The following is a 27,641-nucleotide window of genomic DNA, read 5'->3' on the forward strand; positions in this document are numbered from 1 at the left end:
CACATCGTCGTCAAAATTCTAAAAAAGAACAAGGTCAAAGAAAGGTAAGGTGCAATAGGAAAATTCACGTTTCAGGAATGCCGCCCCCTCCCCAACACAGACAGGGTAAAGTGTATCTGAACATTAACTAAGTATAAAAGGATCATAATTCATGGAATATTTCAGCAGGACTAATGCGCCAACTGTTATACCATGTGAAAATAATATGAAACAACTGCTTTAAGTTTGAATAAAATCCACCCAGTAATAAGTGAGACAGAGCAAAAGTGTACAACTTTAATATAATATGAAATTCTAAGTAAACCAGGGGCCTAATTCATAAAATATTAGTACCAGAGTTAAGAATATTGTGTCTTATGATGTGGCTATGAAGTGGAACAACTTTTCTAAGTTTGAATCAAAACAATTTAGAAACAATAGAGAGAAAGTATAAAGCACCAAAACTTTAACCTGAAATTTTAAGTAAAAAGGGGACATAATCCATGAAAAATTGGTGCTAAAGTTATGGACTTTGTGTCATATGGGTGATCATGTGGAAGAACTATTTTAAGTTGGAATCAAATACATTTAGTAACAACAGAGTTAGACTAAAAGTGCACACAAACTTTAACCTAAACCTTTAAGAAAAAGGGGATAATTCAATATTTTTTTTGCGAGACTTATGGCCCTTAAGCCATATGATATGGGTAATGATTAGAACAATTATATAAAACTTGAAGCAAATCCATAAAGTAATAACAGAGATAAAGTGAAATTGAAACAATTCGTTCGAACCAAGGAGTGGATGCTGACGCCGACTCCGGGGAGAGTAGGGCAGCTCTTCATACACTTTGTAAAAAATCCCCTCCAGAGGAATTCCTTTAAATGCGTTACGATGTCAAAAAGTAATTAGCGGGGTCGCGGGGCGAAAAGGAGAAATTTAAGCATTACAATGTCCTTTTGTGATATACGTGACTTTCATGAAGTTTATGTGAGTGAAAAAGTAGGCTCTGGTGGGTCTTTAACGAGAGACGCCTGATAGTCCAAACAATTGTATGCGATTAGACATCTCACGTGTCTTGGCTGCTGTCCAAAACAAAGATAAGCTTTATTCTGGGTCATAGATAACATTGACATCACTTCACACCGATAAGACGAATATGAAAGGTACCTATAACATTACTACATATTATTTTATCATATTTTTATAAAATTTGTAGACTGTATTTTTAACTGTTACCAAATCCTTGTTTTTATTTCAAGATAACCGAAGTTTTTCTCTTCAACACTTTTTTTCAGTTTCATTGTCTTGCCCTGTAATTTCAATTCAGGAAAATGTTTTGCTTAAAGAAACACAACATCATGTTTTTGTCTTTAATAACAGGTTTTTGCCTTCTTGCTGTAATGACACACCTAGTGGCATAATTATCCGAGGGTTATTATGAAACAAGGCTTGCGAGCGCATTCAAACTGTCTATTGACCTTTTTATTACATACCTTCCCTTTATATTTATCTTACATATTTTCCACAAACTTAAAAGCGTCATTTGTATTGCTTTTTTCATCAACAATGCCATCATTATTTGGCAATCGATCTGAAAACGATTCAACGTCAGAACGCGCTGAAGTTCCGGTTTCCCGGGGCCATTATGATTATGACACGTGGCTCACACTGCGCCATTACGGATCTGTCAACAGTGACCGAAATGACCGTTTTAGCGTTTAATGCTACTATTTATGATAAGGTATATAATAATAGATGTTGTACTGAGTTTTGTTGAGAACTTAAAATCTGAAATTTGTATTGACTTCGAGACACTTTGTGCTAAAATATCATTTCCGGGACATGTTTGTCCTCTCCAGCGAGCGTTTGATATCATAATAAGAGGGTACTATACGGTTTGGTTGTGCCGCCTTGTCAAATTGGCACACCTAGTGCTATAATTATTCAATTATGAAACTAAGTGTACCATGTGTGTACACATTGTGGCCGGGTTTTATCACCCACTACTGTAACTATACATTAACTATTGTGGCATCGAACTGCTTCTAAATTACAATTCAACCGGCGGGTGAGTGTGTTTATCTAGAAGAAAGGTTAGGAAATATCGACGGGGCTGTTGAATTACAATATTGTCAGTGTTTATGTATCATTTTTTATTGCTATCAAGAGATAGCCAGAACACACGGACAGTGGAGAAGTGTGTCTGGATGTCATTTTGACCTGTTCAAATGTCAAAAGTTAAAAAAAAAGAATGTGTAAGAAAGCACCGCCATATTTGTATAGGTACCTCTTCACCTCCGTCAAAAGAGGGCATTAAGCACTACTGTATTTTGAACTCAAGCACATTCGACCACACGCATGCACAGAAACACTTCCTGTGTTATTTCTATAAAATACAATTATAGTAGTTGCACAAGCTAAGCCAACAGTTGGAAATTATTACATTAACATTCCTTAATTTCTTTGATAAAATACTTAGTGTGTGTTCTGTATTTAAGGAATAATTTATAGCAAAAGAGTGTTTTAACACTATTTATGCACGATGGGCGGTTATACGTCGGGCGTAATGATTTTATTGAAATTATTATGAAATTATTTGTACGACGTATTACCGCCCGAGTGTATAAATAGTGTTAAAACACGGTTTTGCTATAAATTATTTCGATTCTAGTATGTCCTTAATCTAATAGCTAAAATATAGTAGCGCTCTTTCCTAGTCGCAACAAAAACATTAGCGTCACCGCACGTTAACGTGACGTCATTTAGCGTAAGAGTGTTTTAAAAGAGAAAAGCATATTAGAATATTTTATAAAAGCCAGACGTCCGTTTATGAAAGATCTCTGGAATACGTATAGGTTATAGATCATTTAGTGAACTTCTAATGCAATTAAGTTTGCCGAAACGGAGCGTAGCGTAGTGAAGGCAAAACTTAATGCATTTAGAAGTTCAATAAGTGATCTATAACCGGCTTATAGTTTAACGCCCCATTTCAGGTCAAAACTGCAAAAAGCTCTCTCTGAAGTAAACTAACCACGCCTTCTGTTAATTCATTGGCTAGTCTTATCTTCACTCATGGTGGAGAAGTACATGTGTTTACTACAACTTTATACAAGTTCATTTTAGTGCCAACCTTTAGCAAAACAGCGGTTGATCCAGTGCTGATTGTAATTTAGTTTATATCTTAAATACATCAGTCTTATCGAGTACTTTGTGGAACACAATTTTATATTCTTATTCAATGGAAATATAATATGCAGGTTTAACTCGTAATGATGTAACAGTACAAGTCAAGCAACTACATGTATAAATAAAACAAGACAAAGTAGAATTTAAGTGCACCCTGGTTTATTTTTAGGCCAGTAGAGGTATAGTGAAAGATACAGAAAGGTCAAACTTGATCTATGAAAGTACAGCTTGCATTAAAATATTTGAGCCGCGCCAGACGTCTGGTCAGGATCTATGCTGTTCGCTTTCAAAGCCTATTGTAATTAGAGAAACTGTTAATAAGCAAACAGCATGGATCCTGACCACACTGTGCGGATGCGCAGGCTGGTCTGGATCCATGCTGGTCGCAAACCCACTATGTTGGTTTTCACATGGCACAGCTCATTTATCTACTTGGTCCGTTTATTAGATCTACATAGACACATTGCTTGTATGCAGTCCCTGCTTTGGTAATTGCTCTGCCTCCTAGAATGTGGGAAATCCATAATAGGCGGAACAATGAATACTCATTAATTTTGAACTACTTCATGATTAAGTGGATCAGATTCTTCAGTTATGAAACAATATGAAAATAAGTTGGTTACTTTTTTGAAAATCCCTCGCTTGTCATTGGATAAAAACGATGGTTGAACTATAAATAATTATATTAGTATACCGTCGACCAGTTACACAAAGTCTCTTTGGGTTTTTATATTGCAATTACTGGTTGCAAGCAAGGTAAAAAAGTTTCCGTGGGAGTCAAAAGCTTCAGTCTTTTTCGTTGCTTTCAAACAAAAATCCTATCGTCATTAGTCGCCGGTAGAAACCGGCGACTATATTTGATACGCTTTAGGATTCTGCAGCTGGTAGGAGAAGTTATTAAAACGTGACAATGAAGAAATGATATTGTAAATAAAAGAAAAATAAGGCAGTTAATGAAAGGCTTACATAAAGGAATTAGGAGCTGAAAATTGCATAAGATTTTTATCATTTCAAAAGATAGCATTTTAGGAAAATAGGAAAAATGTATAAAGAACTTATCCCTATACTCCATATTAATAGCCCTATCACGTGATCTAAAACAGGTAAACATGCAGAGAGAATGCTTTTACAAGGGGTTTACAACCATGTCAGATTAATAACCACAGTTAATCTATTTCTTATCACTTGCTAATAAAAAACAACAACAGTTTGACCTTCAACCTACACAGAATCCTAATTTAATCCCAGTCTTTACAGCATTCTACAGATAATTTCAGAAATGGCCTCTAGTAGTTCTTTAAATTGGAGTAAAAATTTAAATGGAATTCTAAATTATCGCTGATTACATAAAAGAAAGAGGAAATAAACAGGGTTTTTGAAAAAGGATACATTTTTTTCATTGAAAGTTTTGTACACGATGCCTTGTTTGTAAAACAGACAAAAATTCCTTCTAAAAGCAGAATGTTGTCGAAGTCAGAGGAAAAATGAATTACCACAAACATTGTCTAAAAGAACGGACAATGCAGCTATGAAAAAAATGTGTACTTTCATTTAAACAATTGAAACCTAATTAAATTTGTGTGTGTTATTTATTCAAGAAAATACTAGTTAATCTTTACAATGTGTTCATGTGGTATGTATATAAACACACTGGCTGGGAAAATCCGTTTGTTTACCTGTTTCGGATAACGTGATAGATTTTGTCGATATGGAGTATATGTATATCATTAAATTTCGTGATATTTTTTACCTTATTGTAAATTCAGTTCTGCGGCGATTTGATGCTCTGCATCAAAATTTTATTTGTATCGACCTGTTGAAACGGGCCGGTATAAAATCACATAATGCAAACATTGTGTATAAAACTCAAATTAAAGCACGTCTTATAAATAATTATTTTATTCATCGTTTCAGTCTGGTATACAATCGCAGTTATTTCGTCATTGCTGAGTCAAAAAACAGGTATGCTTAATAAATTGTCCCCTTTCAAATAAAACGATTTTGTTATTAAAATTATTTTAAAAAGTGCACATTTGTGTTTAGAAATGAATTGTCACCAAAAATATCTGAATATAAGCCTCAGTTTACAATGTACAGCCCAAGTCTGCATATAAATATGGATTGAAACTAGATTTTTCACCAATCATTACTTGAAGTTCATTGAATTCAAGTCTAACACACGTCTGGTTTAGTGTCTGCTTCTTCCACAACTTCCAGTTAGTTCATTACTTCCGGTAAGAAGACATTGAATTGAAATCTCCGCCTTCAGGGGCAGTACAAAATACGTAAATGATTGAAGAGTACTATTATTACAGCTTATGGCATAGTATGCCTCAGATGTGACGGTGTCCCGCAGCCGAGATTCTGCAATCAAGTCGTGGAATGTTATGATAATGAGGTAAGATTTCATAATTCATTTAGCAACCATTTTATTTATCTATTTTTACTTTCCAAATGAATATAGCAATTTCATTGGTTAAAAGATATTCTAACACGACCAGCAAATAACCTATATACACATAGAAGAACATCAGTCAACGGTTATTTTGCGATAACCTATGCGCGTGCAGTGACGTCATCCGATCCAGGTGCGTAGCACGGTCATAAAAAGTAGTTACCATTTTTTCTAACACTGTTGATACTAGTATGTCGTGTTAGAATCGAAATAACAAGTTCACAAGTGTGATTTATCGTAGAATAGCCCGAGTGTTTGTTCTTTTGCGGCCTGAGTGATATATTCTTACGCATAAGAACTCAAAACACGGATTATTCTACGATAAACCACGCTTGGGAACTTATTATTTCTTAAGTCACATGGTGACCCCATCCCCAATATTTCTGTGGTTGGTCAATAGGTGTTCGTGGTATTGTAAAGGTTATAAGCCGAAAGATTGTTATTTTGTATGATTCGTGCGTATTATATCATAATATTACAATTCTGATGTAGAACCCATCACTGCGTGAAATATTTAACAAACTAAAGGCCATTTTTGATGAAACTTTACCAGTAGAGATTTTCATTGTTCTTGTCGTAACTTTTTATTTTTTATTTTTGTTTAATTCTAAAACTATTTTATAACTTCACATGTACATATTGTTTTATTCAGTGATGAAAATCTATCATGTTCTGCAAACGATACGCTTACATTGGGAGAACATCTTAAAGCTTGTGTAATGATGACAATCTAATGTCGTTTTAGCCTTTAATCTCATCTGAATTGGATCAGACGGACGGACTGAAATATTGAAAGATAGGGTTTCACATCTCTTGAAGTCCTTTACTACTTAACCATCGTTTTAGAAAAGTCACCCGAACAAAACAATTCAAAAACCATAAGTAAACAATACGATCAAAAGTATTATCCATTTTTTTTTCTATATTTTGACAAATTCAAGGGCCGTAATTCTCACATATACATATTTTCTTTTTCATTTCCGAGTACCTATACTGTTTAATTATTTCCTCCGACATACATTTCGCCTGATGTTGTGGGATATTCGTATTACATGAATGAGTATATGATAGGTTTTGTATACCAACGCCGTTTTAAGATGATTTCAAGGGACGTAACTCTGACCCTTCTAATTTATCATAAAGAGGGTGGATAGAATTGGGTTCTACATCTAAAATATTTCATTATAGATAATAGTAACGTATCAGATAAAGAACTAAACTCTTCTACAAAGTGCACAATTCGAGCCTATTATCTGTCTTATAACCTCCACTATTAGTAAGCTAAAAAGAAGTGGTCAGTTATTGGGTTTCTTAGTGACACCCACCCCCAGCCCCAACAAAGCATATGGGGTCAGGGGTCAGTATGAAAAATATGCGGACTCGGATATACCTCGGATCATACTGACCCCAATTATTTCCATGAACGTTTACTAATAAACTAGATAATAAGCAGTGATTAAAATCTGTCAGGAAGGCCATTTTGTATGACTCTTTTTTATCAGCACATATAGAACCCTTGGGGTGTATTTAAATCAAAAGAAAATTACTATCCAATGTCAATATAAGTGAGTCGTCTGTCGGTTGAAGAGTCTGAATTGTATTTTTCAGGGGACGGAACTATTTGCCTTAGTTTTCATCCATTATATGACTTCGTTTTTATTTTAGTGTTTTCTTGTCAAAAGTATCAAGGTTCGTACTTGTTGTAATGATCGATTATCATTTTTGAAATGTTTTATTAAAACTAATAACCTGGAAATTTGATGATCACCCCAGTCGTAGCTGAAATATGTCCAAAACAGTTTTGAGACAAACTGTTCAGTTAACAGCATAACAACTATATTGATAGCGAAATACGGCTATAATTCGTTTTAAGTGAATGGATCCGTAATGACACTCGGCAACTTCCGTGTGATTACGTATTCTCGTTTAGCAATTCAGCATTCTTCAGATTAAAGTATAGCTCAGTGGCCTTCCGTAAAAAACCGAATACCGTATACGGAGAATACGCAAATTGTCAGTCGTCATTATGGGTCCACCACCTGAAGTTAGAACTATTTTATAACATCGAAAATTGCAGCGTAATTCATATGTTTGTATTTCAATGTATTGCTGTATTGTACACATTTCCAGTTATGTGGAGTTGAGAAGGTGACAAATAACTTTGGAGAACATGTCTTCAATCTTGGCTGTCTGTCGAAAAAGGTATGTTTATATTATTGATACAAATCCAAGTACACATACTAAATCTTAGAGTCCTCCGTGGCCAAGTGGTTAATGTCGCTGCCTTTAAATCACTTGCCCCTCACCGATGTAGGTTCGAACATTGCTTGGGGCATATAATTCTTCTTATGAATAAGCCATCGAGCTATCTTACGAAAAGTCGGAGCTTCTACCTAGGTGACCGCAAGTGTTAAAATGATGCTCTTAGGGGTACCATGAGTCTTCCTCCACTAATAAAAGCTAAATATTGTCAATGCCAGTTATAGCCGATAGATCATACCGTATGATTTACTATACACATGCACGAGACACTGACGAATGATTTATAATACAAATGTGCCGAGTGTCGCGAGACACTTACGAATGATACAAGTGCGCCAACGCGGGATATAGATGAACGATTTGTAAAACAAATGCGCGAAGTGTCGCTAGATACTGGCGAATAATTTATATAAATGCGCGAAGTGTCGCGAGACATTGATGAATGATTTATGATACAAATGCGCGAAGGTACGGACGAATTCTTTATAGATAGATGCACCGAGCATCGCGAGATACGGACTAATGATTTATACCACAAATGTGCCAAGCATTGCGAGATACGGATGAATGATTAATATTACAAATGCGCGAAGTGTCGCGAGAAACTAACGAATGACTTATAACACAAATTTGCCTAGCATCACGAGATACTGATGAATTTATAATACAAATGCGCCAGACTTCGCGAACTATGGCAGCATCGATCGTATATTTGTCATATACAAAAAAGTATTGAGTATAAACTGAAAACTTTCGCTTTCTCGTCGAGGAAAAAAATCCAAAAATTTAAATCCATTTTGGTCATGTATTCTTTGTTTTTTATGTTTCACAACATGGTATACTTAAATGGAAGCGTGTGAGCTTATTTTATTCATTATAAATGATTTTATGAAGCCGCGTCGCCGAAAAGTATGAGTATGTGTGTGTGCGTGCGTGCGTCAAATTCCTAATAATTTATGATTAAACAATGTCTTCTTTGTTTGGATTGAAATACCTTGATTAATGCAAACACGATATCCATGAAAAATGTCACTCTCAAAAATTAGTGACCAAGGTATTTGGTTTTCAGGTCTGCAGCAATTTTACTCTCGGACAACACCTGTCTTCAAGCCAGACATGTGGAGAATGTTGTGGAACTACAGATCTGTGTAATTCAAAAGGCTGCGGAGAACCAGGTATATGAATCTTCGCAATGGTTTAGTTGTTCATAGTTTTCATTGAAACAGTATAATAGGGTTATAACAACAGTACTTTGATCCGGACAGGCAAAACCCACGCAATGAGAGCCGAATGCGCATGCATCATCTGCCGCGATTGACTAAAAGATGGAAAAGTTGTTTGAAAGGGTAACCTTGTTGATGCATGGGACGTCAAAACGCCATTAGATTCATTACATTATTTCTGACGTTTTATTTGACGTCACGACTAAGATGAGAAGTTTCAGTAATGAATATTATTCCGTAACCTTATGGCTTTGAATAAAGGGTTTTGTATTTGTATGTGAAATACAAGCTGTATTTCAGACGGAAAATTAACAGTCATAAAATAAATACATATTCAGTTTCAAAGAAGCATTATTTTAGCACTATAAGCTCGCCGCTAACGATTCTAGTTCTCCCGGATTGGCGACAATAGGCAGTTATGCTCGTCCTCAATTCTAAATTAGTTACGTTAATATAGAGGTACATTATGGTAAGTTATTTGTAAGTAGTTTTCACCGCTTTATGTCATTTTGACAACCATTGCATTATTTTTACAAATATCATTAATATGTCTTTTGAGATCAGTTTATAATGTACATTGTTTATGCTAAATTTTGTTTGTTGTCTGGTGTATTTTTTTTACTGGTTTTGGGTAGATGATTAAAAGCTTTACGCAGTTACATTCAAAATGGCCAACGATAGTAAGATACATGATGTAAATACTTTTTTCTATAGGCTATCCGAGCGAGAGGGGACCTGTCTGTTATAACTGCCCAATATATACAGAAGGGGGCCGATGTCACGATATTGAGTTTTGCTCTGATACCGAGGTTTGTTTGAACTAAAATATACATTATCTTACTCAATAGAATAATTATTTCAGATATATTATATAAGAAACAGCGATTTGCAGCTTGAGTGATATAATGATACGCATTTAAACAATAAACCGTGTTTTTTATTCTAGAGCATATGACTGCTTAGGATTAATCAGGTATCATCATCTACATTTTTTTGAAAACATTCAGCAAGAACTTATCTGTTTTGAGTATTTTTCTTTTCCAGCGCGCAACTATGACGTTTGACGATGTGACATATGGGGTCCTTCCGGAAAATTAAACCTTACCCTTTATTTTTTTTTATACAATACAGTTGTTAAATGTTTCTCTTTACTCCTTTGGGTAGAAATATGAAAACACCATGAACGTAAGAAGATCGAGGTTTCCATTTGTGTTATAGGTATGCAGCATTGTTGGAAAACCCCGGTTCTCAAGCGTCATGTACACTAGTAAATGTGTTTCAAAACATGTAAGTTTTCACTTATTTTAAGTGACATATATCAGCTCATCTCGAGTAATTTTCCTTATTACCTGCAGAAGCAAATTTGCATAATAGATCTTATTAAATGTCTCGTGTTTCCTGTTGCAAAGTATCATTATTATAATTAGAACTATATTACAAATAATGTGTTGGTGAAATGTAAAACAAGAGAAGTAGAGGACCGTGGAATCAAGTACTGTCAGGGACTAAAGTGATTCTTATTACTCTTTAAGTACACTTTGCTTTATGTTACGTAAACAGTTTGATTTCATTGGTACGTTAGAATATACACGAGTCGCGGCGCTTAATGACTTTTATGCAAATTCAGGTTATATAAAACAATATCTATATTTAATAGATCTATGTAGATTACAAAGTATTCATTTTGATTGGCATAGCTCTGCATCTTTTGTTATTGTAGAAGAATCAAGAAACAACAAATCGGCACATTCATAGCATGTCATTGTCTATTAACATGTGATGAAAAATAAAGAGATATAAAAATGTCAAAAGACTATGATATAAACTGTTCAGTAACTAGTTTTCCTTTTATTCGTGTGTATCTACTTTGGATGTTATTTTTAGGATTGTAAGACTGCAAATGAAACCCACGTCGCCATAATCGGAAAGCGAGACATGGTTCATTCAAAGAGAACACACGAGCTTCATGTGTGTGACACTTGTTGTGGCAGTGACCTATGCAATCGAGATTGTAATTCCGTCCTAATGATAATTGGTCTGTATATGAAACTTTCATATTGAAGTACGAGGTATTCTACGGTGGCATAGAGGGGACATAGGAAATATTTAATTTATCACGTGCGCACGTGTTAGCTACCACGTACGAACGTGTAAATTAACACGTGCGCACGTGATAACTATCACGTTCGCACGTGTTGGCTATCAATTTCGCACGTAGTAGCTAATACGTGCGCACGTGATAACTAAAATATTTCCTATATGAACGTGATAGCTATCGCGTGCGAACGTGATAAATAAAATATTTCCTATACGAACGTGATAGCTATCACGTGCGAACGTGTTAGCTACCACGTGCGAACGTGATAGTTATCACGTGCACACGTGTTAATTCACACGTTCGCACGTGGAATCTAACACGTGCGCACGTGATAAATAAAATATTTCCTGTTTTCCCCTCTATGCCACCGTACTATTCTGACCATGTCTACTGTTTTAAAGGGACTGGACACCAATTGTTGGCTAAAAGTTATCTTTAAAATTGAGTTTGGTCATGTTATGAACATTAGAACATGAGTGTTGAGAAAAGAAACAAAACAGAAAAATGTCTGGGTCAGGACTCGAACTATCCTGCCACTTTGACAAATACACCACTGATGAATTCGTATTTAACGATAGTTTATATAAAGCCTTTTAAGGCAAGTTACCTTCGATACCGCGTGAGCAATATATAGCAAACGATGTAACACTTAGTATAATACGCACAGTACAAGCTATTCAATATAATTGCACAAGTAACCAACATACATGCGTAAAGGAAAGTTAGCGTTCTACGAAGCCTTATGATTCGTTATTAAGTCGAGATACGACACATGTTCGAACTTTTCATTGTATTAATCAAATGAACTTGTTTATGAAAATGTTTTAGCCTTAAGTTAAATTTCAGATCACTGTAACCCCAATCCATGCGTAAATGGACATTGTGAAACGAAAGGAGGAAACTTTGTTTGCACGTGTATCCCTGGCTTTTCTGGTATTCGCTGCGACTTTGGTAATTTCTTTGTCTATGCCCACTATCCATAAACTCAAGAGAGTAATTTTCATGAGTAACATACTTATTGTGTCTTATTACTAAAAAAAGCAATTTATACTTTTGTATTCCTTTGATTTTGACATATTATGGGGATCATAAGTCACCGCACACTAAATGATTTATGATCGAAAATTGTCAGGAAAATGATAATGCTGTTGACGAAACTTTTAAAAATGGAAGATGACCTCTGTTGCTCGGTCAAGAATAGATCTTGGCTGAACCATTTAGACTCTATATCACTTTCGGCCGAGTTAAATACCCTGTAAGACTACATGAATCTGATAGTGCCTTAGTTGATACTATATTTGCCGAATTGAAGCAAAATATTGCAGACTTATCCTCGTACAACTTTGCGCAGTTAGTACAACATTACGGTACATATTATACAGATGTCTTTCAATAATTTTGTACATGTTCAGTTCTTACAAAATTCTTTGCAACCCTCTAGACCAACTCCAGCTTAATTTTACAACATAAGCTTTATTTATCACTACAATCAATATAACTAAAATGTTCTCGATCAATTTAATGTACCACATAAAAAATATATGGAATAAGCAATCTTCTACAGGAACAGTGTCATATTATTTAACAATTCTCTGAATTAAAGGAAGGAAGCTTTTTGTCAAGGTACAAAATCAATTTGCTATTGGTTGGATTACTTACTTTAATAGAGGCTATTATAGGTTACCGTATGCCCCTGTATAAATTACCCTCTATCATTTCCTGAAAAAAAATCTAAATATTTTTGATGATATTTCATCGTGATATTTACCGGTATATCTAACTTCATTTCGAAAAACAAATATAAAGCAGAAATAGAAAAACTAACTGTTTTTATACAGAAATATTCTCAAAGTTTCTTGCATGTTTTCTTGGTATTTCATCAATTTCTCTTTGTTATATATCAAAAAGTATATAAAATATTTATAATTAAGAACAAAATGAAACAAATACAAATTGCAGAATTTGCTTTACTAATATTCTTAAATTGTTTACAGTTACTGTATCAAAACACTAATATTTAAAGTGTGATTATAAATATATTATGCAGGTTTACAAAAGAGATTCAATTTTATTGTAAACCTATAAAAATTCTATCAAAAGTACTATTTGTATTTCACCACTAAATACGATCAGGCAGAAAAAGATCCGTATTATACCTTTTGTATTGTATGTTGCCGGACTACTTTCATGAGTTATGTATGACCTGACACAGTTCTATAAATAGCGCGATCAAAAACTAAATTGAGTTCTATCTTAACATCGATAAACATTGAAGATTTTGTTCGGTAACAAAACAGGCGGTATATAATAAATGGGTCATTATGACAGTATCTAGATCTGGGATTTTGTATTCGGCTCTCGTGGATTTTGCCACCTCGGCCGAATACAGTATCCCATATCAAGCTACTATTATATTAACCCTATTGCACTTAATAATTAAATATAGTGTGCGATACACCTGCTTGAAATATAGAGTTTTTATGACGATTTGAATAATTTACAGCTACTGCACGCGACTGTTCTGACCTGTATCACAAATTCGATGTAAGAGATGATGGAATATTTAATATTACTACATGGAACTCTCATGAAAATGTCCAGGTATTCTGCGATATGACAACTGCTGGAGGCGGCTGGACGGTAAAGTTATTGCTATTCAATTTCAACTATTAAAATATTTCTAAAGCATTATGCAGTAGCAATATTTTTCCAAAATAAATGCAACAGTCATACTCTGCATATTGAATTATATATCCATATAATTGACAGTCATGTCGACATGGCTGTGAAATATTTCATGTTCCATATCGCAACATATTTCAGCATTACCTTTATTATTATAGGAATGCCCTCAGTCTGCCCGTCTGTCCATCCGGCCGTCCGTGAGTCCGTCTTAACAAGTTTGTTTCCACTCCATAACTTTTAAATGCACTTAAGGGTTTTCTTATTAGTATACAGAAATGTTCACCATGTTAGACTATGTATCGCGCACATGACCCATGGTTGTCTGTCAAAGGTCAAGGTCACAACTGAAGGTCAAGTAAAATTGTTTCCGCTCCATAACTTTTATGCATTGATGGATTATCTTAGAACTGCACAAAAATGTTCCCCATGATAAGATAATGAGTCGCGTACATGGTCTATGCTTGTAGGTCAAGGTGACTATTAAAATATAAGTAAAAGTTTTTTTTGTTTCTGAGCTTTAAATGCCTTGAAGTATTTTAGTCCTAAAACTGTTGCCAACAAACAAGGGACGAATACTAACAAAGTTTTACACCGGTAGGGGCCTTCTGTATTGCCACTGCTATACTACGTCACTTGTTCACTTGTTCAAGTTGTAATTTGTCAATTTATTTCATGATACGTGTTCGCGGTTCCGCTCGGGATGTAGAATAAGTCACCCATTTGCTTTCGGAAGGTCGGTAGTTCTAATAAGAAGCCCACTTTTGCCTGATATAATGCTAAGAGGGCACCTGGAGTCTTCCTTTCCCATCATGCGCTATGTGACATAAAACCAAAGGGCCTTATATTATATTTTCAGGTCTTTCAAAATCGTTTTGATGGATCTTTGAACTTCCAAAAGTCTTTTAATCAGTATGAAAGTGGTTTCGGAAACTTACACGGAGAGTTTTGGTTAGGTACGTGTACATGTCGGAATCAGGTGTATTTTGTGAATCTGCTGGATATGATAAAACATCAAAGAGACCATTTTCTGACACAAAACAACAAGAATTTCTGTTCTGAAAATTGTTTATCTTTTACTCCACTGAAAAGAATTTAATGCATTGCATTCTTAAATTTGAAGGGAAAATTTCAAGTAAGTCTTCACTAGTGAGTATGATTCACGTCATTTATGTGATAGCTCTTTCCAGTTGTAACTTGATTTTGTAAAGTTCGTTGTAGAAAATACAAACTGTACCATATATGCTAAGAAGTCCATATTTTTTGCAGTATGTAACATTTTGTTTTATATTTTATAGCTATTTTGATTTCTTAAACGGAATATCAAAACAAAGTTTGAAATAAGAAGTCGAAACGTTTTTGATTATCGGTTGGCAACATATGTTGAGAAAAAAAATCAAACAACACCAAATCATAGAAAGAAAGGGTTATTTTACACGAAAATCGAACGGCATATAAAACATGTATATTAATCTACAAAACAATTGTCAATTTACTGATATATACATTGAATTCCGAAAAAAGACTGCATAAAGGAACTACACTTTTGGACAGTCCAACGCCTTTAAAAACTCACAGTTTTCAAAGAACTATTACATATCTTCGTTTTGTTGCATTTGCAATAATTATTGAGTGCTGAAAATCACATAACTAGGTGGAACGTAGTTTTCAGCAACTGTTTGTTTTTATTTCTTTACAAATGGCATTCCTTTTTAAAGGGGACAACATTTGGGAATATTTTAAGTATCCAGTCGTACGGGACAGTACGGTAAAACATGTAAAGGACAGGTAGATTGCAGGCAAAGATGTTGTTTGTTTACCAAATATTTATGTGTTTTGATGATAAATTCCTTATTCTTAAAAATCAAGCTGAAGAATCCACAACTTTCCATCGATTTTATCTTTAAGGTTTGAAATACATACACGAAATGACCTCACAGCGTCAATCCGAACTTCGGATTGACTTGACAACTCCTGGAGGAAAAACGGCGTTTGAAAATTTCCAGAATTTTTCGGTGTCAGCTGGACCGAATTACACTCTTCACATCTTAAGAGGCACGGGCACGGCAGGTAAGTATCAGGCTACGTTTAACTATACGCAAATATTCCAGTTAAACATATTTACATGAATATGAATAATGCAAAACTTAATTACCCTTTCTATTAGTCTGGCTACCGACTAAATAATCTCTTTTTTTCATTCATTACTCATATATTCAGACTGATCTTTCTTGGCTCTGATTATCCCATGTTTTGAGAGGAAAGGGGACCTAATTATATTAAAATCTGAAGATGCTCAGGAGTTTTCTCCTGTGAACAAATCATAGGGTCTGAACACAGACTACTTTTTATCTTCCCTAGCTCATGCATAATATATAAGTAAAAACTTATCTGACGCATATTTATTTTCCCTCGTGAAAGAACACTTTCGTTGCTGTTATTACATTATGGATGTATTTCCAAATTTGATTGAGAATAGCATAATCAGCAACATGTTTTTCTCGATATTTCACTTACGCAGAGAGTTTGTTTTGATACTTGTACGTGTACGCGTACGTGAAGGAAAGTTAAGTTAAAGCAATAAAATGCTTCAAACGTTGAAATCTCACGTTCTTATTAATCGTACGATTGCCTTTAGAAATCTCTCTAATATCTATAAATTACACCTTGTGAAATTCTATAGCTTTTGTCCCTTTGTCAAAGAGCGTCATGGCTGACAATTTTCATTAGAACATTCAGTAAAATGCCACTTTAAAATTCATATCAGAAAACAGAGCCGTTTTTTTTTTACTCCATCGTATTAAATATTTCCATTACAGCCCATGTCACGGATTGATACACCTATATTATTCTATAAAAATGTTAGGCTAGTCTTTTCAACAAATGCACTAAATAGCTATTAAAACGCGCAGTCATTTCGATAACAAACCTTCAAGAACGATATTTGAAAAACTGAGAACCGCTCAGGCACTTTTTCAAACTATGACGAATTTCAAAACGAATGCTAGCTACAAAAGTTAAATGAAAGTTTAATAATAAAAAATTCAAGAATAGTAACATTTTTATTCAATAAAATCACTGCTTGTACGTAATATTGACTACGTCACACTGATAATGAATACGATACAGAACAGGCAAATATTTTTATTTTCTTCCTTATTGCGTTCATCCGAAAATAAAATATTTCTTTTCTAAACATACCTCCTGGATAAAAACAACAAGGAGTATGTTGTACAAATAGGATAGGATGGTCATTATTTCCATTTTATTTTACATACAACATGCATTATTATGTAACATTTTATGAATTCGGCATTTGACAGAACATATCAAGTAACAACATCAATCGTAATATACCACAATATTAACTCATATCCTTTATATATTGGCTTCTTAACACTTCTATATTATAACGTCTAAAGTAAAAATTCTATCTGTTACTCACATTTTCTAAAAACACTAGAGTTGAGTCGACGAAAACGACTCTTTCCTTTCATAAATAACACAAGAAAGTCCGACTGCGAGCCGGCTGTCCCAACCCAGACTTACATATATATCATTTTCACCACAAAATATGTTTATTTTATTTATTCTATTTTTATTTTATTTTTACTTTTTTTTTGAGGGAGGAAGGGGAGGTAGAAGGTATCCAGTGCTGCAAACAGTGATTGTACCTCTCACACCCAGACTTCCATTGTAATCTTGCTTAAAGTTCAAGGAATACCTGACAATAAGTTTATATTATATGAAAGCCATCATCAAGCCTTTCATAACACTGAAAGAATTTTTAAAATTGGACCACTATTAAAAAAGATACGGCAGTTTGAAATTTAAGAAAATGGCTGCTCATGGAGGCAGCCATTTTAGTGTGTTAATGACGTCATTTACACACTGCTGAATTCTTTATTTAGCAAATAACCTTTTTAATTGTCTAATTTCATATGTTTCTTGAGTGTAATGTGTAAAACATGATAATTTCTTTCATTATAGCTGGAAAATGTAGAGAAGTTTTTTTACAGAAATAAGTAAATACAATTCAAATATGTATTTTGAAATTTAATAAATCCGCCATTTTGTTTTTTGTTGCCATGGAAACAAAATGGCCGCCATTTTGATAAAATGTTTAAATGCTCATAACTTTCTCATTCTTAAACCGATTTTGAAAATTCTTTCACTATACTATAAATGATTTACGAAATCCTAGCAGATGGATTTAACATGAGAACAACATTGCATTCCCTTTAAATCTGAATTAGAAGCACATGCTCATATAAATATAAACATGATTATAACGTAAAAAGACCTACTCTTTTATTATTTATAGGAAATATTGCCGCACCAAATAACGACCTATCTGTGTAGAAGCTAACTTCGAAACTAATTTCTCCCGCTCAATACAACAAAACCCCGTGAAATATTTACCCCAAAGAGTTAAATACCGAAAAGAAAAGGAATTACTTTTTCTCCCACTGCGTTCGTCCGAAAAAAAAATTCTTTTCTAAACATACCTCCTGGATAAACAATAACAAGTATTTTGTACAAGTAGGATCTCGAAGCAACAAAGATTTTAAGAAAAGAAAAGATAGTTGATTGATATTTGTAATCATGTTAGGTTTGTATCGTATTGTTAAAAAGGGAGATAATTATACTTTTATATCTTATCTGTGCATTATATTGTCTAAAGAAAGCGAACCCCTTGAATTATTATCAGTTAAGAAACGTCTCTTGAAATCCGTTCATTATAAATGTATATCAAACATCTCTAAAGTCCTAGAAGTTTAGAAAGCTGCAACATGTTTTCCAAACTGTACTGTTTACCGTGGCAGAAGCACCTCCTCTGCATAAATTAGTAAACCCAAAAGTTCTTCGTTCTTTTCTCCAACAGCTACCATAGCTTCAAGAATTTTTTTCGTGTCCTTGAATATGACAACGGAATACTCTTATTAGCCAGAACGTATTTGTTCATCTTTTTCAAAAATCTTACGCTAGTGAAAATGGAGAGTGATACCTGCGGCAGCGATATATTTTTCTACCCAACATGTTTATAGTAACTGCTTGTTTCTGAACCGTAGGCTCTGCTTCCATCATAAACTAGCTTTACCAGCTTATTTTCACATGGATTACTTTGTAAAGACAATTCGAGGGCTCAATGCGAAACTAGTCTATGTGACATTTTTTTCCAAAAATGTTTTTATTGCAAATTCTTAAAGAACTTGGACATACGCAGACTGAAACATATCTTTCCTAAGAGGATGATTCATTATAATTATCAGAAAAGGTATGTGTCATAATAGTCTATCTAATGCACCTGTTTTTGTGTTATTGCTAAACTAGTCAATACGAACAGATACACATAGATTAGTTTCGCATTAAAAGTTAAAAAAATTCAAATGATAAGATATTCTATATGGAAATAAACTCTGCCATTTGAGTAAAACTTCATGTTTCCATTGTTGAAATGAATATTTGTCACTAAGAATAAAAAGGAAACAGTATCTACATTTAAAACTTCATGACTTTTCATATAGAATACTTTCGCGTTGAAAGGTTAGGCTGCCAAAATAGTCTATGCTAAAAATCTATTTAATATTAAAAATGCAGCCATAACATATGGATGATAATTGCTGAGAAGGGTAGTAATATATTCCATAATTAAAGACAGCAGAGGTAAGTGTATAGAAAACTGAATATAATAATAAATCGAGGGCTTAGAGCGAAACTGGTCTATCTGTATATAGAAATAAAAATAGATAGACCAGTTTCGCTCTAAGCCCTCGATATAGCATATATGTAGTTCCAAACTAAAAATTAATGTAATAAATTTTAAAATTTATAAAACCTGTTTAGTTTTTTTGTTGAAAATCATACTTATTTTAGGCTGAATAAAGAAGTCAGTTGTAACTCTTATGTAATAAAACATATAAACTATTCTTTTTAGAAAAGTTCTTGTTTTCAAAGCGAAACTAGTCTGTTTGCAACTGCACACGACATCATCAGTAATGTGGTGTCGTTCTCCTAATATATTGCCATTTTATGTATGTGTATATGTCGGCGAGCACTTATAACAAGCGCTCTTTGCCACTGTATCCATGAGTCACGCAACATCAAGCTGTATATACTATAAAGAATGAACTAGCATGCAGAAAAGTGCTATTCAAATATTCCAAATTTAATGCAACCATCGTGTCCGAACGTCCAAAAAGAGTTTGGATAATTATTTTTAATTATTTGAAAGTAAAACAATAAACACTCCCATGCATAAAGTATCAACACAACCCGACAACATTCATAATCAGCGGCCTGAAGGATTCCCTGGACGTATTACCAGACAAATTCCCTTGCGAAGAATTAATGGCAAGTTAAGGCATTTATGCGCGCGCAACGCTCCTTGCCTATCTGGCCCATCAACCGAAGAGAACCATCCAGCCAAAAATGCTTACATGTCATCGTCGATGTTAATATCTTGCATACAAAAGTGATATATTAAATTGCTTCAAATCATTATTCATTTTGTGCAAGTATGTAGCTAGATCTTTATTGAAAGAGGCTACCAGTTTAGGGCGCACACAGCCCCACCCTGCATTGAATGAACAAACAATTAGAGATGCGTCAACTGCCCAACACCACAAAAACCGTCAGAAAAGTGACAATGTCGATAGAAACATAAAGTTCCACCATCCAGGTGTGGCCTATATGGTATTATCAATTCATTTTTTTAGTTATTTAAAAAACATAGACATATGCTATGTGCACATGAGAGATACCACTGTACCATCTCAATCAAAACAAACCGCAAGTGACCATGTTACCGGAGGCCCCATGTCCGCAAGTTATTGCGGTCCTACATCCAGATGTGCCACCATTGCAATTCTTTGAAGAACAGTTATCTTCTACACGTATCAACTAGCAAGGCATAATCAAACCTTATGAAACACAGATGTCCTATTAATTCAAAACCTTCAGTTAACTCCTACAAGTATCAATCCGCAATGCATAATCAAACGTTATGACATGTAATTAGGAAGCGCCTTTGCCATAAATACAGCCATTCATACCTGTTCTTTGCATCGAAAAACACGTGAAAATTAATCAGAGATGTACTGTAGCTTTATCAAAGCAACAAATCCGACTCCAAAGCGACATTGGGACCGGAGGATCTATGTCCATCAACCATCGCGCCCTCTTTTCCAGACAAGCGCCACAAGGGAGTATCAAATCAATTTTATTTAGTTAACATTCCAAGAATTAAAGCATATGTCATTATCAAATCAGAATTATTTAGTTATTATTTGCAAGAATTAAAGCATATGCTATTATCAATTCAGAATTTTAGTCAATATTTGTAGGAATTTAAGCATATTATTTACCCACACGGCCGACACAGAACAGGAAGAGTAGTGTTCATAGATCATAACTCATAAAGCTTCTCCTTACAGAACCAGACATGCTAGGCTTGAATCTCGTCTAGGATCCTAGTTTCAGTGCTTTCTTCCACACAATGACATACAAAATACAAAAAGTGGTAAAGCGTCAGGCGACCAAGGCGTAAAACACACGGAACCACACAAAAAAAAAACAAACATACAAGAACTGCTATGAAGAAGGAAAACATTTGGATACAGCTAATCAGTGGGCCTTAACACAGCAACACAAGGAAGAGAAAGCTAGCAGTCCATGACCTGAACAAACTTACCGAAGTACCACAAGGAAAACCTAGTGGGGCACCGCCCTGCATTACATTACCTACATCAGGAAGAGCCGTGTTCGATATAGATCATACATCATAATGGTTCTCATCATAGAACCAGACATGCAAGGCCTCATATCTCGTCTACGAACCTATTTTCTGTGCCTTCTTCCAACGGCAATGAACGACACACAAAACACAGACATACTTGTCGTACCAACCAATGCATAACAGCTGTATATATTTGGACCAGTAATCAATAGAAAAGTCTAAAACTGGCATATCAAACAACAGAAACTGGTAAAGCTTAGAAATCCTACCCTCAGGCGATCAAGGCGCAAAACAGGGAACCGCACAAAAACAAACATACAAATACTGGATGGAAGAAGGAAACATCCGGACATCGCTTATCAGTGGGCCTTACACAGCAATACACGGGAGTGCTAGCAGTCAATGACCAGAACAAGCTTATCGAAGTACCACTAGGAAAACTAGTGGGGCACCGCCTACAGTACATAACCTGCAACATCAAACTTTCCGGCAAGTTTGTACCCAGTGTGTGTACAAATTTTGTATCACTTCCTAGGCATCCCGGAAAGTTCTATTGATTAAGGAAGTTATTGATTCTATTAATATTATTTTTCATCTTTTTGTGGAGTTTTCTATTTGTCAGTAACAAGGTTTTACTTTGTACTTGTACTTTGTAGCACTTTGTAGCATGGTTTCAAAAAACAACCTTTTTTTGGTCTGTTCAGAAGCTTTTTCGCAATGATATTTCTATTGTCCAGCTTGTAATATGTAACTGGACAGTATCTTGCCCTATTATGCTTTTTCTTACTCCGAGACAACCGGCCTTGACTTTAAACACTGATTAATGAACCGCCAAACACTAAAATATGTTTACGGATAAACTTAGAAAGGGTAACCGCATCTTTGCAATCTCAGTTGAAAGAAACTAATCATGTATACGTATTTAAGTTTATTGACCGAGTTTCTAGCCTATCTATGACATTCTATTTTCCTGATACCTAGCTTATATACACCTGGTGGGTGGTTACTTTAAAATGAGTGTAGGCATATTTATTATGTTCTTTTTGGTATATGTGGAAATAAATTTACCCATCTAAAACGGTGTTGAAACGGATACCAAAACTCAAATCTAAGAAATAAGTGAACATTTTGTTAACTGTGAATTCTGTTTCTAACTCCGGAGGGTGCATTTCTACTATACACTTAAAACGTATGTTTAAATCCTTAAGTTTGCAGTATAACATGACACAACCATCGTTTACAAACCGGAAGAAATGTATAATATAACTTGTTATAGGTGAATTTATCAGCTGAAGTTCACAAAACAGAAGTATTATGGCTCAATCAAATGAATCATAACTACCCATAGTAAGACTAGATTTTTGTAGGAAATATATGTCTACCATAGTGCTGAAGATTGCATAATGCTTTATAAATGCATACACATCTTGCATGAGATACCGAATACTATCGTCTAAGTTTGACAGTTGACTCAAATGATCAATGGTACTGATAATAGTGGTATTACTTAAGGATGTATATAACGAATCTACATCAAACGTGACAAAAAAAATTGTCTAGGTTGTTTTTGTCAGGATTTATGGATTTAAATTTGGCAACAACTTCCATTGAGCTACGTACAAAAGGTGCTTTGTAACCGGAAGTCAGAAAGAAATTTAAAATGTTGTTAATCCAAGTAACTTTGATGGTTCGGTGTTCAAAGTCGCAAACCCTCTAATTATCGGTCTTCCTTTAATAAGTGTTCATTTTCAACAGGTTGTACCATTTCTGATAACATTTACCAGTACATAATAATACATATACAATCATCCATGCGTGATGAAAACCCCACTCTGACTGACCTTAATCTGGGTTTATACTTGTTACAATACCAATGTCGATTATCATGCATACAATAGTGGCGGTCTAAGGCAAAAGGTTTAATACTACCAGTAGAATGTAATATAACTCCGGTATGTCACGACTGTCATTTTTTGCTATGGATAACCTTCTGACTCATATCGGTAGTCACACATCCATACAAAAAAACCACATTATCAAAGTAGAAAAATGTCTTCTAAATCAACGTTCATTATTTGACAGTCGGACTAATGCGAAGCAATGCTTAAATTTAGCAAAGAAAATAGAGAAAATGCTGTCTAGACTCTCGTGGCTTGTATGTATGCCATTCACAATGTTTTCGTGTCCAACAAATCGTATTTAAATCCGTTGAATTATGTACAAAGAAAAGTGAAATAGAACGTAGTTGTACACACTTTAGAGACCACTAATTCTCTGCATATTGCAGTCCAAACGTTTAACTAAAAACGACTTTTGAACACTAGCACATTACTATTGAACTGCGGTCTTGCGAAAATATTATCTTTACCAAGATCCTATTACGGAATAAATGAAAGGTTTCTTGTATTCTACATAATCTAAAACAAACTCTTAGAATATGCCGGTGTTGGTGTTTGCTAATAATGGCCAAAATACTGCGGATTCCCATCTTGGAACAACTAAGGTGCTTTCAGCACCACATGCTCTCATATGTGAAATAACCCTCAGCACTAAATGTACAGGAGGAACGAGTCAGTAATTACCACCTGCTCCAGCGTAACGCAAGTATCTACAAACAAAATTCTTTCTTGTAATCTACAATAGGCTTGACAGAAACATAAACGGTAAAAAGTCTAATTTACTCTGCAAAAACTTCAATTCGACCATGGAGAGTGAATCTAAATTGAAAGTACTCTCCCAATGTAACCTGTTTATTATTGGAAAATACAAATTTCTTGTCATGACTTGACATATATTCTAAAACAAAAAGACATTGAAACAATAGTTCCAACTATTTTTGCCAGATTCCGCGCTGTACACCTATTAATAGCCAAAATGTCAGTAATAGAGCATTTCAGTATATGGAAAAGTTTCAAAAAGAATCTTATACCCATTAACGATAACATCTTCGATAAAATGTATTTACTTTTAATTAATCTCTCCAAAGTTTTATCTTATTTTGATACTGTCTTTTAACGGAGGTAACATTTTTAACATTAAATTTTGCTTCGTAACACGAAACGTTCAATAAATCAAATGCATACTCAACTTTTTTATTTATTTGTGCTGCCGTCTGCTGACGCTGTGTCTTTGAACATAGGGACACTCATGTGTGATGTGCCCGGGCAAGTAACAGGCAAAGCAGGCTGTAATGGACGCTCGTTTTCCCGCAGCAAATGTTCCGTTACCATTTTTGAAAGTCTGCTTCTTTCTAAGCGGAAATCCACGAAATGGCGGCTGGTTCCGAGAAGTCCCTTGAAATAACTGTACCTGTCTTGATTGGTTGTATGACTGATTCTGTCTTTGACGTCATATAGCTTGTTCTTACGTGTCCTGCTAGCTCGTGAAATTGCTCCTCGTAGTTTAGCGGCATCCTTGTCGTTGTCAGCCAAAGGATCATCTGAATACTCCCGTACAGTATCCATACCATGACAAAAATGCTGTTTGCAATAAACTATTTGTCAAATGGACACGGTTTGGTAAAGGAAAGAATAAAAGTGTATTTTGATATTTAAAGTAAATCCTTTATTCCCAGTCAAACTGATGCAAGTCAATGAGTCTGAAATTGAAACAGTAGTGAACGTAGAATGGCGACAGGAAGTATATTAGTTGTCGTAGTGGAAAGTATAATGTCCTAGCTACTTTGCATGTGTAAATATACAAGAATATTAAAGAATCATATTAAGAATATTTGTGCTCTGTTTTAAACTGAAAATAAAACAGTTCCGTCGCTATTGCTGTGTATTATCTCTTGTAATCTATCGTTATTTCAGGAGATTCGGATGATGGTGGATTATCATATCATAACAATATGCACTTCTCTACCTTTGATCACGACAATGACAGGTCCCACTATAACTGCGCAGCAGCAAGTAGCAATCCAGGCGGATGGTGGTTTTATTCGTGTTTCAATGCTGACTTAAATGGAAACAATTTAACCTTTTCTTATTCCGATTTTGCTCGTGTGTTAAAAGCAAGTAAAATGATGTTTAGAAAGGTATGATGCCAGCAAATATCACTGTTCATATCTAGGTGTCATTTGATGCCTTTGTCTATAATTACTTACTGTATGTGAATGGCATGCAATTAAATAAAACATTCAAACAACTGTGTCTTGTTTATATATAATTTGGTTAATATCACTATACAAATCTGACAAAAATATGCTGAACTCCTTAAAAACCGGGACGTTAAATCACAGTAGAACTTGTTGTTGCAAGAACACAAGAACAGCTTTATATTACAGAGATGGGTTCAAGTTTCATAAGTTGTATGTTGGCTGGTAAAATGTTTTAAGGACGAACGTAATAGTTTTGTATTACCATAGAGCATCACAGTGATCCTAGTTATAATGGAAGCCACGCACGGAGAGCCACTTTTAAATTTTGACTTAAGGGTTTGTTTTTTTCTTTTACATTATAAATAACGACCTTTGAATTTTGACTTTTACATTATGACTTAAGACTTTCGGCTTTATGAGCATACTTTTGCATCTCTTTCAAGCACTTACGCTCTGAATTAAAAGTTTTTCCAGTAGGTTGTCTCACATACTCAACGTATGTGTATTTAATGTGGTTTATAACGGACGAAAGGGCGTGAGGGTCGTGAATAGAAGAGGTGGGGTGGGGGTGGAGGTACAGTTATATTACTAAAACATGTTCGTAATACAAGGTACTAGTAACAGTGAGCTATTTGATGAAGGGTGGAGATAAGAACTATTTTAGAAATGACGCGACAATTTGCTATAATCGGATATATAACTAACATATTTTAGTAAGTGAATATGTCTGTGCCCGCACATCTCCGACTGACGATGCCACGATTTCAGGAAGTGAAGCTGTTCCAGAAACGATTCTTATGAGCCTATTGTAACTGCCCATCGGGCTATCGTATACTCAAAATAGTTGCTTTGCTTAACGTAAAGGTTGACTTAAAGTTTTGAACTTTCAAAGTTCAAATGTCAAACAAATAATATGAACTATGATTATTATCTATATAATTCATGAATACATCATCACAACCCGCATCTAATTAATGTTTCAGTGTTTCTCCACATACCGTAAATGAGATAAATCAATGTCAATGTTCTACACATCTCTTACACCACTATAAACCGAGATGATTCCAAGTCAATATTTTGCACATCTCTTAAACCACTTAAAATGTTTACGGTATCATACACTTCACATAATACTATCACTATCAGTTGATCGCACAATTAAACAAATCGCAATATCAATGTCAATGAATATGTACATTCATCACCAATTAAAACATATCCAATATTTCCGAATGTCATTTCATCCTGTATTTCATAACTTTACTCACAACACTTCTATGATTTTAATCATATTAAAATTTCATTTCAATCAAGAAAGAATTCTATTAAACTTCCACATAGTATGCTTAAGTAAATGTCATACAATGAAACCAATAAATGATCATTCAACACATTAAAAACATGCTTGCAATAATAAAGGCATACAATGAAACCAATAAATGATAATTCAACAGATTACAACATGCTTGTAAGAATAAATGCAATGGCTCATAACATAAAGAACATGCAGGAGCTTATTCTTTTGTACAATTTAATGTGGGGCTTGACTGAAGGGCGGGTGGGTTAAATTTTGTACGAGAAGACACGATCACAAAGAATTTCAAGAAGTGGCGCGAAACTCTAGCGCGTCGTTAAATAAACCGAACGCACCAATAGAATTACATGTTATAACTTAAACCAATGAGAATAGCCGACAGACAATTTAAAGGAATGATAAAAAATTTAACGAATGTAAAAGAAAAGCTGCGCTCGTCAATTAAATATTTTAATATCTATTAAAATAGTCCGTTAAACAAGTCTGTTGATAGGTATCTCTGAATTAACTGAAATCCATTACTAACTCTTTTTTCCATTACACATGAGGCGGCCTTTTTGAAATCTATGAACGCAAGCATTTCTTTCATATCTACCATAA

At 34.5% G+C, this 27,641-nt stretch overlaps 1 protein-coding gene across 1 annotated transcript; it reads left to right on the top strand.

Annotated features, from left to right (window-relative positions):
• Nucleotides 1-1,103: 1,103 nt before the first annotated feature.
• On the top strand, nt 1,104-25,773 carry LOC123548492 (uncharacterized). Its single transcript, XM_045335787.2, has 13 exons — nt 1,104-1,146; nt 5,084-5,131; nt 5,485-5,567; nt 7,755-7,826; nt 8,956-9,061; nt 9,824-9,918; nt 10,328-10,396; nt 10,994-11,144; nt 12,054-12,158; nt 13,711-13,847; nt 14,749-14,845; nt 15,798-15,959; nt 25,440-25,773. The coding sequence occupies exons 1-13, from the start codon at nt 1,140-1,142 to the stop codon at nt 25,667-25,669; spliced, it is 1,362 nt and encodes a 453-aa protein (XP_045191722.2). The 5' UTR covers nt 1,104-1,139; the 3' UTR covers nt 25,670-25,773.
• The last annotated feature ends 1,868 nt before the right edge of the window (nt 25,774-27,641 follow it).

The sequence above is a fragment of the Mercenaria mercenaria genome, chromosome 6 (assembly GCF_021730395.1).
Source record: "Mercenaria mercenaria strain notata chromosome 6, MADL_Memer_1, whole genome shotgun sequence".
In the NCBI taxonomy this organism is placed as follows: domain Eukaryota; kingdom Metazoa; phylum Mollusca; class Bivalvia; order Venerida; family Veneridae; genus Mercenaria; species Mercenaria mercenaria.

Excerpts from the sequence above, each read along its gene's own strand:
- LOC123548492 (XM_045335787.2), top strand. Across the intron at positions 12,159-13,710 it reads TGGTATTCGCTGCGACTTTG|CTACTGCACGCGACTGTTCT; the intron begins GTAATTTCTTTG and ends AATAATTTACAG. Across the intron at positions 14,846-15,797 it reads ACACGGAGAGTTTTGGTTAG|GTTTGAAATACATACACGAA; the intron begins GTACGTGTACAT and ends TTTATCTTTAAG.